This window comes from Aptenodytes forsteri, unplaced genomic scaffold (assembly GCF_000699145.1).
Source record: "Aptenodytes forsteri isolate BGI_AS27 unplaced genomic scaffold, ASM69914v1 Scaffold66, whole genome shotgun sequence".
NCBI classification, from domain to species: domain Eukaryota; kingdom Metazoa; phylum Chordata; class Aves; order Sphenisciformes; family Spheniscidae; genus Aptenodytes; species Aptenodytes forsteri.
In genome coordinates this window covers 226,806-242,514 of record NW_008795131.1, presented here as the reverse complement: position 1 = coordinate 242,514, position 15,709 = coordinate 226,806, and the positions used below count along the sequence as shown (strand labels likewise).

General features: G+C 54.4%; 2 protein-coding genes across 2 annotated transcripts in view; one reads left to right on the top strand and one right to left on the bottom strand.

The window, feature by feature from the left end:
• Positions 1–4,586, top strand: part of SLC46A1 (solute carrier family 46 member 1) — a 6,461-nt gene extending 1,875 nt beyond the window's left edge. The window contains exons 2-5 of the mRNA XM_009278299.1: positions 103–955; positions 1,350–1,433; positions 2,468–2,624; positions 3,186–4,586. Of these exons, the coding sequence (XP_009276574.1) occupies positions 103–955; positions 1,350–1,433; positions 2,468–2,624; positions 3,186–3,261 (1,170 nt within the window). The 3' untranslated portion in view covers positions 3,262–4,586. The remainder of the gene's footprint in view (positions 1–102; positions 956–1,349; positions 1,434–2,467; positions 2,625–3,185) is intronic.
• A 3,433-nt stretch (positions 4,587–8,019) lies between these two features.
• SARM1 (sterile alpha and TIR motif containing 1) lies at positions 8,020–14,944 on the bottom strand. Its single transcript, XM_009278297.1, has 9 exons — positions 14,484–14,944; positions 11,206–11,824; positions 10,813–11,025; positions 10,596–10,687; positions 9,846–10,081; positions 9,634–9,727; positions 8,961–9,150; positions 8,736–8,857; positions 8,020–8,149 (listed from the first exon to the last, which is right to left on the bottom strand). Exons 1-9 carry the CDS (start codon positions 14,942–14,944, stop codon positions 8,020–8,022), a joined length of 2,157 nt encoding a protein of 718 aa, XP_009276572.1.
• Between the last annotated feature and the right edge of the window lie 765 nt (positions 14,945–15,709).

Genomic DNA, 15,709 nt, shown 5'->3' with positions numbered 1-15,709 from the left:
GGGGGGGAACGGGAGCGGGGGGGAGCTGCCGCCTCCCGGGGCGCGCCGGGGGAGCGCTGGGCGCTGCCGGCCCAGGGCCTCAGGCGCCTGTTTCTCTTGCAGGAGGTGGAAGTGCTGGTGTCCCACTGGAACCTCTATATCAACCTGGGAGGCTTCTTCGTCGGTCTCTTCTCCGTGACTCTCTTCGGACCATGGAGCGACAGCGTGGGCCGCCGTCCGGCACTCATCCTGCCAGCAGTGGGTATGGCCATGCAAGCGGCCATCTATCTTCTCGTTATGTACCTGCAGCTGCACGTTGCCTACTTTCTCCTTGGACGCATTTTGAGCGGCCTCATGGGAGACTACAACCTGATCCTGGCCAGCTGCTTCGCCTACGTGGCTGACACCAGCAACAAACACACACGTACATTTCGTGTTGCTGTCCTCGAGGCGTGCCTCGGCATCGCGGGCATGCTGGCCAGCATCGGCGGCGGCCAGTGGCGCAAGGCTCAAGGGTATATCAACCCCTTTTGGCTTGTGCTTGCTGCCAGTCTTGCTGCTGCTCTCTACGCTGCTTTCTGTCTTCAGGAATCGGTGAAGCAGCAGAAACCAGCCAAGCTGTTCACGCTCAGTCATTACAAGGCTGTCTACAGGCTGTACACGGCCCCAGAACACTTGAGCTCCAGGTGGAAGCTCGCTCTTTACTCCCTGGCTTTCTTTCTTCTTGTCACGGTACATTTTGGAACCAAGGACATCTTTGTTTTGTATGAACTTGGCTCCCCTCTCTGCTGGGCTGCTGATCTCATTGGGTACGGCTCAGCCGCCAGTTACCTGGCTTACCTAAGCAGCCTGGGAGGGCTGCGGCTGCTGCAGCTCTGCCTTGAAGACACCTGGGTGGCAGAGATAGGATTGATCTCCAATATTTCTGGACTGGTTGTGATTTCTCTTGCTACTACAACACCACTGATGTTTACAGGTGATGCCGAATTCTTAAATCCCTATATCTCGGGCTCTTAGCTTAGACATGCCAGTAGATGCAGGAGGGCAGTGTGCTTCTGGGAGTTCAAGCACGTGGAGGAAGTTCTGCCTCCATTTCAGGTTGTGTACCAACAAAACTGTGGCTTGCTAACAGCAAAGTTGGCCAAACACTGAAGTTGAAAGTGCAACCATACAGTTCCTAGAATATTAGGTTTCCCAGAAGCTGTATTACACTGCAGATACAGACTAAAGTGCATTGTGAGGTGCAGGAGGGTGAATTGGGTCTAAATATAGCAGGGAGAAGCTGCCTTGAGCTACAGATTTCTGGGATTGACTTTGGAGACTTTATTTTTCAGCTGAGCTTTCCCTAATGTGCTGTATCTTGCTCACAGGTTATGGGACTCTGTTCCTCTCCATGGCAGCCACTCCAGTCATCAGAGCCAAGCTCTCCAAGCTGGTCAGCGAGACGGAACAGGGTAAGGAGTTAGCCACTATGCTTAAGCCAGGTCTTGAAACACTGAAATCAAACTGCTTTGGGAAGTTAGGACTTCCCTGGCTCCTTTGGACTCCTGTGCCCCTGCATCCACCCTCAGGCCCAGGGTAGCATTTTATTTTTTCAGAATAATTGTCATTCATCCGTTTAGACTTGCTACGTTTTCAAGATGAGGACAAGAGAAGGAAAGCAAGATGAAAAGTATTGCATTCAAACTCAGGAATAGTTCATTCATCCATCTGTTCGTTTCCAAAACTTTTACAAGGAGCAAGAGTTAAAATGGATTATATAACGAGCAGAAAATAGTGATTTCCCTGACTATGACTCTTTTCTGTAGATCAGTGACAGTGGGAAGAAACCTGGTGTTGTTGAGGGTTATATCATTGACCATGGTGAAAGATCATGGATAACCCGTAGGAGGAGCATATTTGCCTTTCTTCCAGTAATTCGTTTGTAGAGCTTGTGCTTGCTGTTAAACAGCGCATAGGAATGCCTCTGCAGACAGACAGAGGAGAGGAGGGAATCGAGGCGGGAAAGATCAAAAGGTGACTGCACAATTCGTGTTTCTTATATTAGAAGGAGGGTGGTGCACACTTGATACCAGATTTATGATGCTAAATCTGTATAAAGTGCAGTCTTCCACTGTACTTAATGTTTAACAAGCGATAAGATGTGCTTGGCAGTAAACAGATCTATATAGCCCTGTCTAAAGTATTTACAATCCAGCTGATATATAATATCCCTGGTCAGCTCTGGTGATACACATTCTGGAGGTCAGTGAGGTGGTCCTGGATACAGAGAAGCTGAGCTCGACAGCTTTGGCCTGCTAGGCCAGCACAGTGTGCCTGATCTGCTCCCAGCTCTTGCTTACCACGCTTGACAATGCAGACACCAGTTTTCTGATGGGAAGTGCAAACCCTGAGAAAGGTTCACAGAATCCCACTGAAGGAGGTGGTGGGGTAAAGACAGTTGCAGGCAGGGCCGTGTCACCATTAACCTCTCGTATATCTTTTCCAGGTGCTCTTTTTGCTTCTGTTGCCTGTGTGGAAGGGCTGTGTTCGCTTGTGGCTACAGGAGTGTTCAACTCTCTCTACCCTGCCAGCTTGCACTTCATGAGGGGATTCCCGTTTCTTTTCGGGGCTATAATTCTTCTTATTCCAGCAGCTATTATTGGGTAATTTACTTGAAATTTCTAAACTTTGCCATAGGGCCTGTGAAGTGTAATATGAAAAATACTATTTACTCTACTTAGGATAGAGTCTCACAGTTTTTAAGGCATATTTTCAGTTATGCTTATGAGAGGGTGTTTATTGCCCCAGTAAGCAGAGGTGCAGGTCCATTTCTTCTGGCATCTGAATCCTAGCAGTAAACCTACAGCCCAAGTAATGTAGCTGCCAACATTCAAAGTGCTTCAAAGTCTCACTCCACCCTCAGAGTGGAATCCAAAATCTGGAGTTGAATTTGAAAGTCCTCCTTTATGGAAGAGATGGAGCTCTTTTAGCAGTCTCTCTTCCTGTTGTTTCTCTACTAGTCAAAGCAAAAGTTGTGTCATGACAGGAAACAAATCCCCTGGTAAGTCTTGGGAGAGAGAATGTGTTGGGATTTGCAGTAGAAGTGCAGCAGCTCCTGGCAGGGTCATTTTGTTCTGTTCCTTTGAAACTTTGAAACTCAACTTCATTCAGCAACATCTCAGCGTGCCTTCGTAGGCTCTAACTGTTCGTTCTTTCTTTCTTAGGTGGATAGAAATCTGGGAGTCAAACCATGTCTACAGTCACTTCTCAGACACTTCCCTGTCCCCTGCAGATGGCTGAGCAGCAACTTAGCAACAAGGAATTGGCCCGCTTGGCGGTGTCCATCTGAAGACTGCTCTTTATTCTTCCCTTGAAGGACAGATTAGTGTGGGAGGGACACCTTGCTTGTCCTTACCAATTTTTAAATGCCAAATAGTTGGAAATCATGGCTCTGACTGCCGGTAGGAACTTGATTTGCAGATGTGAATGCCTCCTTGGTCAGAGAAAACCCAAGAGACTCAAAAGCCAATCAAGGGTAAAAGCTGTTATTGGCCATTTGCAAGGCCAGTTAGTGGTTTGGGGTTTGGTGGGAAGGGAGGGTTCTGTGGCTTGCTTTTAGAGGACTGAATTCTGCTTTAATTGCCAAACATGTTCCCCTCTGAGTACTAAAGTGTGCAGCAGATGAGCTGTTGGTGTGTGTGAGGCCCAGACCAAAGCCTGCAGAGCGAGACTGAAGCAGAGGTACCCAACAGCGTGCTGCTGAGGAGAAAGATCTGCGCTCCAAATCAGTGTGTTGTCAATAAAAGTCGTACAAACATCGTATGCCAGACTAGGCTCCTGCAGAAATCCTTATGATGAGTAGTAGTTTACCACAGGAGTGCTATTGCCGTCCTTATTGACTAAACTAGCTTTAGCTTCGCAAGTTAGAGGTGTCCGAGGGAGAGAATCTGATGTATGAAGTGCTTGTAGCGAGGAGTGCCAGTGGCATGCCCTGCCTGTCTGTCTGCAGCTCAGCCCAGGATTTCAGTGGTACTTTTAGGAAGTAATCGCTCGTGTGAGAATACCAAGGTGCAAGTAGGTGCCTTAATTGACAGTTGCCCAAACTGATGAATTTAAGGCTAAAATTGACAAAATTGGGCCTCCCTAACTGAAGACCCTTACGTTAGAAATTTGAGGCCCCAACTGTGATAAGCGTGCCCTAGCATCATGTGAAGTCACTGCTGTGCTTATGGCAAAGCCAGAAGCAGTCCTTCCTCATCAATACACAGCGCTGTTGGGTTGAGCTGGTGTGGGGACAGGACTAGTGTCTTTGGAGATAAAATTATGCCCCAAAATTTTGTGTCGGTGACGTCACTTCTGCTGCCTTTCTCAGGATTTGTTGATGCCAGCAAGCAAACAGCGTGTTCGTGGTACTCATAATTGTTCTTTTCAAAGCATTAACTGTATTGCCTCAATCCTATTTTCTTCAAACTGCCATAAACCAGCAGTTCTGTGTACATTGCATTGCACACACTGTTCAGATGCATGCAATAATGTCCTTAACTGAGAAATTGCTTAGCAGACATATTACTTTCAGAGTGAATAAAACCTCCATTCTCTTTTATGGTTCATAAAAAGCTAGCTTTTCTCGTACAGCTGTTGATGTCATTTGTCCTCGCCTCGTTCTGTGCTTCTCTCCATTATTTTCATGCTTCTTCCTTTATTGAAGACTTTGCAGTAGAGAAGCAGCAGCAGGAAGTTATCTGCCTCGTGGAGAATGAGCGTGCGAGAGTTCCGAGTCAGGAAGAATGCAGATTTGGGACTTGCAAGCAGCCAGAGCTTGCTTTTCCGGGACACCGGAGTAAAGCTAGCGGGAGTACTTAGTCTGTAACCTGCCCTTCAATATGCAGTAGATGTGAAATGCTTATATACAGCTTTGTTCCCTGTCCGTTAGGAGTTTGTGATAAAAGCAGGAGAATTGGAGAGTAGAGAAGCAGGAGGTGGAGAAGTAGGGAGGCTTTAAGAACTTGCTGTTATGCCACTTGATCTGTGTAGTTACGCCAGTGGACATAGGCAGGAGTTACATGTCTGATTGCCAGGCTAAGCCCAGAATTAGCCTCCCTGAGGAACAGGGCATGCTGTGAGTGTTGCATTAGCTGTTTGTAGCTGAACTGATTGTGAAGTAAGCCGCCTCTACCAACAGACTCCATGGACGCCAATGCTAGCAGCTGCTCAGTGCTGTGCAGTGAAGTGAAACTTGTGTACTGGCTCTGCTTTCCTGTTTGTGTCAGCGTGCTTGCAAAGGAGAAATTCAATAGGAACTATTATGCTCTATTAAAAAAAACAACAAAGTTTTTCTGGGCTGTCCTCCAAGAACTACAGCCGTGAAACAAATACATGATCGTTGCATCGTGACTGTGGGCAGCAGGTAGAGAGTCCCTGGGGATGCAGTGAGCAACATCAGTCCATGCAAAGATGAGCGTGAAGTCTGGGTGCCCACAGAGAACGGTGCTTGGAGAATGTCAATTCTGCTGCCCCTTCAGAGGATGAGAAAGCATGACGGCAAGAGAGAGCAATTGTGAGAAGGCTGCAGGGAGAGAAGCATGTGACACGAACAGAAAAGAGGTGGGGATTTAGAGTATAAACCAAATTTATTAATAATGTCTGACAGAACAACTTTAAACAGTTTGACATGACATAGCGAAGGAATAAGGAAGGGTGAGAAGAGAAGGATTCAATTCCTTGAGACTGTCTGCTCGGACTGGAAGGGGCTGGGTGTGGGATGTTTTGTCAAGAGCAGGGCGAGTTCGTTAAGGTGAAGATAACTGAATGATGGGGAGACAGGAAGAGTCAGTCTGGGCAGCTGGAGCATGAGATGGATCTCATTGCAGGTGAGACACCTAAGCTGCAGAGAACAAGTAAATCTCTACATTGAATGGTGGGTGAGGAGGTTAATTGCTAGAGAGCTCCTGGGAAACAAGACGCAATAATCTTACTGTGTATTACTGTCGGGAGAAAAATCCTTAGGACTGTTTGTGTGGGACTCCTTCAGTGGCCATGGAGGCCTTGACATTCGATCAGTTACTCAAGACTTTTCCCTGAAGTAGCTCACAAGTGGCTTTTATTTGGCAGATTCACCTTTGGGCTCATCTGCTGGCTTCCTCGTATTTAATCTGGAGATTAGATAGATTGTGTTTCTGATAAATGCTAGGCAGATATAGCTATTAACCTTTCACTGGAGAGCAAAGATGCCATTAACTGTGAGCTGATAAGAACTATCCATAAAGCTGTGGTTAAGCACCAGAATTTAACTTTTTTTTTTTCTTTTCTTAAATGTTCATGGATCTAAGCCAAAAGAAAATGTGTTTGGGTTCCTGCCAGTTAAGGCAGGCAGCGAGGCTTCGGGGAGAGCCAGGAGAAGGACGAGGTGGCTGAGTCTCCTCATTACCTCCTGAAAGGGTTGAGTTATCTTGAGCAGGGACAGGCAAAGGAGCTTGCTTCTTCTGCAGGGTGGTGCATCAGCCCGGTCTCCAGACTGTCGGGGCAGGCTGGTGTTCCCTGGGCATGGCTTGCTCTTCCTCCTGTCTGTCCTCTGAACAAGGATGTCTTTTTGCATTAGTCACTTTGCATCAAAACAGACAAGCCCACGTAGGAGCTGCAACTTCTGGTCCTAATTGCAAAATGGCATGTTGTTGAGAGCCTGCTCACCCTCCAGGCAGGTGTGGGAAGCAGGACAAGGCTGGGAGTGCAGAATTCGGGGGAGGTGTGTCGGGGTGCCTGTGGTTCCTGGCCTGCAGCGTTAGCAGCCGGTGCTGCCAGTCCTGCTCCCAGCTGGTGCTCGCACCTAGCAGCCTCCACCTGCCCTTGGCATCGACTTTGCCCTTTCTTGATATTTCAAGGTGAGTAGCTACAAAAAGACCTGGTGGGTCTTGAGAAGAGGTCGGTAGAAAGAAACAAATGCTGCTTGGTATTGCATCCAGCAGGGAGTAGGGACAGCCCTGAGCCTGAGGAGCTTAGCCAGGGCTGTCAGGGGTGAGTGCTAGTCAACAAAGAGAGAACGCCAGCTCCTGTTTGAAGGAACAGACCACAGGAGACCTGCTGTGGAGCACCAACAACAGAATAAAGTACAGCCAGTGCATGACATCTCTGCAAGTACAGTGCAGCAATTGGCATCTTCCTTATCTGCATGGATGTATGTTTTCCAGAGTCACAATCCAGCCTCCCATGCCCTGTAAGTATAGCCCTGATAAAGCGGTAAAGCTGAGACATCGGATGGAGGGAAGGGGGTTGTTTTAAAAGCACTTTTTGCAAAGATCCTGCAGAAACTTCACATGATCTAAACCCAAACTTCTATCGCCAGAGTTAAGAGCACAAAGTGGTTTTGCAGCATTAGGAGGTGAAAGGCCCTCTAGGAGGGAGCGAGCTCATGCGATAAAGGGACATTACTGGGAAAGAGAAAGCTGCTGCTGAGCAGTTTAGAAGGCCTCTGTGTGTTATCTTTCCCAAACACGGGGATTTCGTTAGGGCTTAGCTTTTATTTGCCCTTTCCTGCTCTCAGCTTCTGACCGCAGCGATATTCCGGCGCCACCCAGCAGAGGCCCATACGATGCTTATGGACCGTTCCCTCTCAACTGCTCTTCTCTCTCACGTGTCCTCTTGCAACGTACCCCTCACCAATCCCCCAGCTTTCGGTCCTTAGAAGATCCCTCCTCTTCGGACATGCTTCTGGGGGAAGCTGCAGCCATTTGCGGGGGTCTGGACAGTGTCGGTCTCCCTTGCGCACCCTGCATTGCAGGAGGCGTAGCCTGCATGTCCTGCCACCCCGAGGGAGGATGTGGAAGACAACTCGTCCATCCCGGAGTCCGCCCTGGCTTGGCTCACCAGGCACCGTACAAGTAAGTGCTGGCCTTTTAGCACCAGGGGCTTGCATTTGGAGGGTGAAGGGGGGATAATGAGCCAAGGCCTCGTCTCAAGCCAAGGTACTAAGATGGGGAAAAATCTAGAGGGAGAAATTTGGTCCCACATAAAAAAGGGGTCACCTGGGAAGTCTCTGGAGGGGATGAGGCAGCTGTGCTGGTTCTAGGTCTGCCCTGGGGAGGACAAGCAGTCCAGGCCATTCTCCGACCCAGCCGAGGAGTCCCGGGAGGAACGGCCCTGGAGAAAGCGGATGATTTTGTCGATTGTGGCCTCCTGGTACTCGTGGGACCACCTGTGTTCGAGGGGGAAATCTGAGTTAATTTTTCCATTGTGCAAGGTGCCATGAGGTAGCTCAGTGTGTTCGGGTCAGGAGCCAGAGACCCCCTTTCTCCAACCCAGCTCTCTAGGAGCACCCTTTTCCCCATGGAAAATGGAGGAACACTGGATGCCGCAGGAAAGCCCCTTCCCCTGTCCCCTGCCAGGCTGGAGAGCTACGAGCAGGTTGGGATGTCAGCCTGGAGCGCTGCTGCACGAAGGGGAAGCAGGAGGCGAGAGGAACCCAGGCGAGCTGCGAAACCTGCCAGCATCGCTCCTGCCTGGAGGGCTGGGGGCACGAGGCTGGGCATCCTCCCAGCGGCGACGGGGTGGGGAGCTCTGTTACCCAGAGGAGCCCCAAGCACAAAACCAGCAGAAGAGTTATGGTGGGGACCTTTGCTCCCTTCATGCTCTGGAGTACCTGAAGTGACTCGCCTCCCCTTTGGCCTGTTCTGCCTCCCTCATCTGTTTCTCCCAATTTCCTTTTGCTCTTTGCTACTGCTTATGCAAGCCGTTCTCTCCAGGTGTCAAGGAACCCCATGGCACATGTTCCTTTTACTTACTTGATACCATTAAATTTCAGGACAGCCCTCATGTCCTTGGGAAGTGTTTCTGGGTCCGGCCACTCAAAATGGTCTGTAACAGGTATAATGTTCTTTCCAGAGTTCAGGGCTGTCACAATCTCCTGCAGGAACGTGCAAGTGCTCAGGCTATGGCCCGTGTCAGCCCATCACCAGCTCCTTCCCGCTCCAGCAGCCACCAAGCTCCCACCTGATGGCATCTCCTACCTTGTGCACCCAGTCCTTGCACTCAGGGTCTTCCATGCATTTATCCAGTGCGTTTGGTGAGAGGACCAGCACAAAATTGCGGGCACTCATGACACTCTGGATCAGCTTGTCCTCAAACTTCCCTGCCTCCAGCTTCTCCACATCGATGAACACGCTGAAGCCGTGCAGCTGCAGGTGGACCTTCAGCAGGCTGGTGGCGAGAGGAGACAGCACCGTGAGGAGAGCTACTGCCGGCGCCTGGGTTTCCCACCGCATCGGCCAAGACATGATGAGACAGAGGAGCAGCGAACGGGATCCCACAGAGAACAGAAGGGTCCTTGAGATGCCAGCTGCCAGCCCAGCCTGCTTAGAGGTGTCTGGGCCTGCTCAGAAAACACGGGGAGCAGGACGTTAACTCCCTGCTGTGATCCCCTACAGCCCTACGAGGACAGCGTGAAAAAGGGTAAGTCAGTGTCAAAGAGGGACAGGGTGGCAGTGACAGGACTGGGAATTAGCCTGTCCACCGCGCAGCTTATGGCACGTGCTGTCCCCATTTGCACTGAGCTTTTGGCAGCCTCTCCCTGCTCCCCGCTGCAGCCTGCAGCTCTCCCGGCTCCACGCTCTTCCCACAACTGATCACCAGCCTTCGCTCTGGGCTTCAGCCCAGCACCACATTGTTGCCTGCAGGACTCACCTGGCCAGCTGCGACCCGGTGCTCCTCCGGTAGCTGATAAATACATCAGTCCCATTGGATGCAGTTTGCAGCGTTATAGGGGAGTGAAGCATTTCTAGGCAGAGCAAACAGCAACCAAAAATTAAAAATACCCAACAGCTCGTCCCAAACAACCCTCGACACTCGCCCCCACCCGCCTGCTCCGGCGCAGCGAGCAGCAGCGGGACCCGCACCCCTTGCAGCAGTGAGGATGCGGACGCGGTGGAAGCCCGTGTTGATGTGGCAGTCCTCCTGCAGCTGCTGCTCCGTCACCCGGTGCAAGAAGTTGCGGTTGATGCCGCAGGTCAGCAGGTTGTACGTGTACTGACGAAACCTGGGGTCGATGCCGCCCAGCCAGTCGGCCAGGTTGCTGCGGTCGCAGGTGGAATAGTTTGCAAAGGTCTTCAGCTCTGTCAGCTCCCGGAAAAACCTGGCAGAGAAACAAATGAAAGCGTGGAGTGGGGAGGGGAGGCTGCTGCACCAGGCAGGACCTAGAGACATTTGGTAGCACATCTTTTATCTGCACAGGAGAGAGTGCAGCTACATGCCGTGGTGAAGAATGAGCTAAAGGAACAGAAAAAGAGAAGAACAGCTGCGTGACTGCGGCAGTGTTGGTCCTCAGGACACACAGGTATGAGGAGCTCAGCTAAGGGAGGAGAAGCTCGCGTAAGTTCCCATCTTTCTGAGTAACTTGCAGGATCCCACCTCCCCTGTGCCATAGGGGGTCTCTCCCCATCCCACACCTCTCCCGTGCATTGGCCCCATTGCAGGAGTCCCTCCGGGACTGCATACTGCACTGGAAAAGCCCTGGCAGTCCAGGTTTTGTGTTTTGAGGATCTCTGTTCTTGTCTTTGCAAGAAGGGAAAGGCACAGGCCTTTTCCCTGGCTCTGCCACTGTGGTGATGAGCATGAGAGAAGCCAGCGTGCCCTGGTGGCGGTCCTACCTTTTCCGAGTGATGCTGGAGTCCATCCCCAAATCCTCCTGCAGCTCCTCCTCTGTCAGCCTCAGGAGAATGTCCCCATCCACCTGGTGGTCCTGCCAAGAGAAATCCAGGCTGGAAAGGTCCCAGGAAAAGCTGTCGGGTGAGATGCTTACACCTCTGCTGCAAGATGGGGCAAAAGGGCCCATCCAGGTGTCCCTCCCCCGGCACGCAGCCCTACCAGGAAGCTCTGGCAGTATTTGTTGAATCCGATCTGCTGCAGCCACGTCTGCACCTCGCAGGGCTTCCAGTTGGGAACTGTGGGCAGGATGCGCCGAGGAACCTCCTCCCCTATCATGCGCAGCACCTTTTTGGCCAGAGAGGAGGTGGTGCTGCTGGTGGAGTAGCACACTACCCTCTTCAGGCTCTGCGTAGCCCCAGTCTCACTGAAAATCTGGGGACACAAAGGGAGGAGACATCACTTTGCTTTCCCTCCTCCTCCCCACAACCTGTGCCGGGCCAGCTGAGGACCAGGGTACTTGGTGAGCTCATAGAGGAGCAAAAGACACCAAGATGCAGTTGTGGCAACACTTCCCTTTTGCATCTCCTTCCTTCAGGCCAACCTACCCTTTACCTTTGTTTTCTTCTGCCTGGTTTTGATGGCAGCCTCCGTGCAGAGGTAGAAGGCAGCGATGCACTGTGCTTCCAGACGCGAGCTGTCCAGCAAGGGTACCAGCCGCTGCAGGTCATCTGCCGTCCTCCCCTGGCTGTTGTCACTGCTGCCCAGCATCTCACAGGCGAACTGCTCCGGATCCAGTGAGGCGATGAACGGCTCCACCAGAGCCAGCGTCCCCGAGCGCTCCACCTCCTTCTCGATTTCTTTGTTGGTGGCCAGCACCGTGATGGCCAGGCACGCGTGCAGGCGGATTAGTTCATCGTCTCTTGAAAACACCAGTGGGAAAAGCCACTCCGCTGTTCTCTTCTCGATCATCAGGCGCTGGTTGGCCTGCCCTCCGTACATGGCACAGTTGGCCAAGGCCATGGCGCAGTGCCGCAGCACGATGGGGTCCGTCCAGCGGCACCAGTAGAGGATAGCATCCAGGCCTCCATCAGAGATGAGCTGGAAACAGGTCTCCTCGGTGTGTTTGAACATGTGCTCCAGGATACCAGAGACGCTCTGTGCCAGCTGGGGAACATCTCGCTCCTTGGCTAAGTTCAGAATCACTCCCAGACCGATCCGAGCGATCCGATCCCTGCAGGAAGGAGAGGCACAGGCAGGTGAGGGGCAGATGGCCGTGAAGGGAGTGGGAACAGTGACTGGCGTGTGAACTCCCCCGTGCTTCGGTGGCGTTTGCCCCATGACAGCCAGATGTTTCCCTGTGGGACACGGCTGCCAGATATGCTGTCAGGCTGCGATGCAGCGAGATGCAACAGGCTGGTGTTGGAAGAACCTGTCTGGGTCTGATGGAAGAGCTTGTGATGGGACAGGACATGGGGTGCATAGCCCAGGACCACCACGCATAGGCTCTCGTGCTCGAGGTGGGACGTACAGCGCAGGGTAGGCTAATGCCAGGCTGGAAATAGATCTGCTTAGTCAGTTTTGCTGGGTGTGTGTGAGCTGCTTCGTGTTCGGGGGCGAAAACTCATTTGTCCCTAACCAGTGCTGTCCTCTGGTGCCCTCCAGACCGGTGCCAAGCCCAGGACAGGGGTTTCACACCTGGCTGAGCAGCCACGCAGAACTGGCCATGGGGGCGTGCAAGAGACGGGGATCTGCCTGTCCTGGGATGGCAGCGTGGAGGCAGCTTGGAGGAAAGCTGTGCATTGCCTCAATCCTGCGCGCTCCTAGAAGAGGACAGCAAGAGCCTGGGGGCAGGCGGCCGAGGGCCACCAGCTGCTGCTCGGCCATGGCTGCCCTTGGGAGCCCCGTGCTGCGAGGATGGTCTTAAAATGACACCTGAATGGGGCTGTGCCCTAAAAGCATAGAGTGAGGAAGGGGAAAATCATGGGCTCTTGGCTGCCCTCCCATGAGCTTGCCTGGGTCGAGGGGGCAGCTCCATCTCTGGCCTTAGAAATGACCCGTTTGGTGCCGTGATGGAGCTGCTCCGTTCACAAGGCACAAGCACTGGCGCGGATGCCCCACGCCGTGCTTGCTCATGAGGGCAGTGGCGCGTTGGGCCCCCCAGCGATGGTGGGGGTGAAGGCACGCCAGCCTCTCTGCGGGAAGAGCATTTCTGGGAAGCCTGTGGCCCGCATGGCTCACGCTGACCTTGGGGTAGGTTTGGCAGCAAACGCTGTGGAGAGCTCGGGAAAAAAAAAAAACCCTCAGCCTGGGACTGGCTCCGAGCCCGGACTCAGCCACGGAGCTGGATGACAAACACAGCCCCGCCAGGTCTTCGACTCCCTGCAGCTGTGGGATGGAGCCAGGACTGGTCCAGCTCCCTGCTAAGCACGGCTGCTACTGCGCACGGATGCTGGGAGAGGTCTCTAAGCCAGAGGCTTGGACCCAGGGGGGGAGCCTACACCTCCCTGCCATCACTCGGAGGTCGATGGTGGGCCAGGCTGCAGGGAGCGAGGGGCTGGGGGCACACGGCTGCTCCGAAACCCTGGCCTGTGAACTGCTCCTGGAGCAGAGACGGTGACTCCAGCAGCTGCTTTCTCTTGCCAGGAAGCTAAGTGCTGAATTCAGACCGTGCCAGTGATGTTTCCTGGGATTAATTCCACTCTAATGGATTTCCTGATTTAGCTGTTGCTTCTTTCTGCCTGCCAGTGTGTGCAGTGAGGCCCAGGCTGCGAGTCCACAACCTTACAGCAAGACACGTCGCCCATGAAGCTGGAGCAAGACCGTAAACTTTGGCCAGGCTTCCTCCACACGCGCCCGAAGCCCTGGCTGGGGCCGGCTGGGCTGGGACGCACCGAGGGAGAGCGGAGCTGGCAGAGCCACTTGTTTGCCTTGCGGGGTCCCGGGAGAGAAAGGCCTGATCCTGACCCAGCCTGCGGCAGGTATACGGCTCCTCTCTGGGATCGTCACACCGCAGGCGGTGCTGCTGGGACATGCTGAACCAGACACGGGGCAGAGCGGGGAGTTTTGCCTGTCGGGGGACCTTGCAGGAGTGCGTTCATGGTGTTTGAAGGGCGAGCTGCGTGCGGGCGCTGCATCAGCACTGCTGTGCATTTAGATGTGTTGGGTGCCACGTGTGCACGTGCACCCTCATACGTGTGCTCATATACACACACAGACACACACGCTCCCACCCCACGTGTGAGGACGCTTTGGCAGAGCCAGCCCAACACCTCTCACCTGTCCTGGGGCGCACCACGAGCGTCTCCAGCCTCTGAGCTAGGGGCCACGGGCTGGGGGGCTCCGAGGGCCGCCAGCTGGCCGGCCCCCTCCTTATGGCCTCATTCCAGCCCTGGTCAGCAGCAGAAAGTCTCTGGGAACCGGCTTCATCCTCCTCCTCCTGCTGCGGTTATGGCTAAGGGGGAATCGTGTCTCGTCCTTGGGGTCAGATGCTCTGGGCCAGCCAAACTGACCCAGCTCAACCACGAAGGGTGTCTTGGGCACGTCTGGGTGGCCCCAGGCTGAGGGTGGCTCATGAGGACACCCCGATCCTCACCAGCATCCCGTGAGCTGGGGCTGGTCCTCCTCCCTCCAGCCGTGGTGGTGGGGGGTGTCAGGTCATGCCATTGCCTGGGCGTGTTCAGCAAGCTGGGGACCCCTGTGTGCAAGTGCTGGGTGTGGGGGGACGCAGTGTGGAGCCGAGGGGGTTTGATGCACCGGGAGCACCCAGAGCAGGGAAATTTGGGGGGTTGTGGGTGGGATGGGTGGAGGAAATCCCTGCTGTGCTCGGGGTGGCAGGCGAGCCTGCGGTGGGGACGGCTGTGCCTGGCGGGGGGGGCTCTTTGCAGACTAACCTGTTTTCTGCCACCAGGATCTGCTCCAGGAGTTTTCCTGCCTGGCACTTGGTCTCCAGCTCCGCCGTGTACAGCAGGTTCAGCAGCAGGTCCAGGCCTCCCTCCAGGCGGATCACGTCGCACAGCACTTTGGCCACATCCCTCCCCAGCGTGGGCATCCCCCAGGCTTCCTCCACCAGCTGGAAGACCTCGGCGATGGCCCTCCTCAGCTCCGCAGGGCTGGCCGCCTGCTGGGCACGGGCGATGGCCTGGTGCAGGGCGGGCAGGATCCGGTCCAGGGCTGCCCGCACGTCCGTGTTCACCCCGGGGGAAACCTCCCGGTGCTCCCTGGAGCTGCCCCCGCCTGCCCAGCTGCCCGCCTGGCTCACACACTCGGGCACCACCAGCCGCTCCGCACCTGACATGGCGAAGAACCGGCACAGTTTATAGAGGGAGACGAGCAGGATGAGCACCATCGGCATCTCCTAGCACAGCATCCTTGGTCACCCACCCCCCGGGAGAACCCGGGCAGGGCCGCCACGCTCCTTGGGGGGACCCGAGGTGGCTGGAGGGGAGGCACAGGAGGGGGGACGGAGCTGGCCCGGGGCCCAGCTGCAGGGCTGGGCTGCTGGCTCCCTCTCCCCTCCCTGCCCTGCCGGGATGCGGAGCTGGAAGCGGTGGCAGGAGCCGCCTTCCCAAAGCCAGGCTCAGCATCTCAGGTCCTCAGGGGCTGATGTCACCCTGCGCAGGCGCCGCCTCTCCAAGGAGGGGCTCATCTCTGGGCAGCAGCATCCCCCTCCTTGCTACAGATGCTCTGGCATCCCCCCAGACCCCTCCTTCCACAGCCTGCCCAGCCTGAGCTGGGGGTTGTCCCGCTGTCCCCGTGGTCCATGTCCCCCCCTTGCTCAAGCTGCTGCGGAGCCTGTGGTCACCTCCACGGCAGGCAGGGACCCCCACCCTGCTTTTGCAGCAGGTCTCTCTGGGACCCTCTGTGACCAGTGAGGGGGGCACAGGGTGGAAGTGAAGGGCCAGGCACCGTGGTGGCCATGGCCGTGGTCACGGTGAGGTTGTGGCCATCCTGGCACTGCGTTTTGAACCCGTTTGGTATCAGTGCAGGGGGGGAAACGGCTCCCTTTGCGTGGCAGAAATTCAGAGCAGCTCTTCTGGGTGGGCTCAGGATTTGCATGATAAAAGAAAGAGCAGAGGCAGCCTGGGCCCCTTTTATTTTCTTTTTTCCAGGCCAGACG

Excerpts from the sequence above, each read along its gene's own strand:
- SARM1 (XM_009278297.1), bottom strand. The coding sequence starts at position 14,944 with ATGCCGATGGTGCTCATCCTGCTCGTCTCCCTCTATAAACTGTGCCGG. Across the intron at positions 10,082-10,595 it reads TCCAGCATCACTCGGAAAAG|GTTTTTCCGGGAGCTGACAG; the intron begins GTAGGACCGCCA and ends TTTCTCTGCCAG. Across the intron at positions 9,151-9,633 it reads ACCGGGTCGCAGCTGGCCAG|CCTGCTGAAGGTCCACCTGC; the intron begins GTGAGTCCTGCA and ends TCTCGCCACCAG.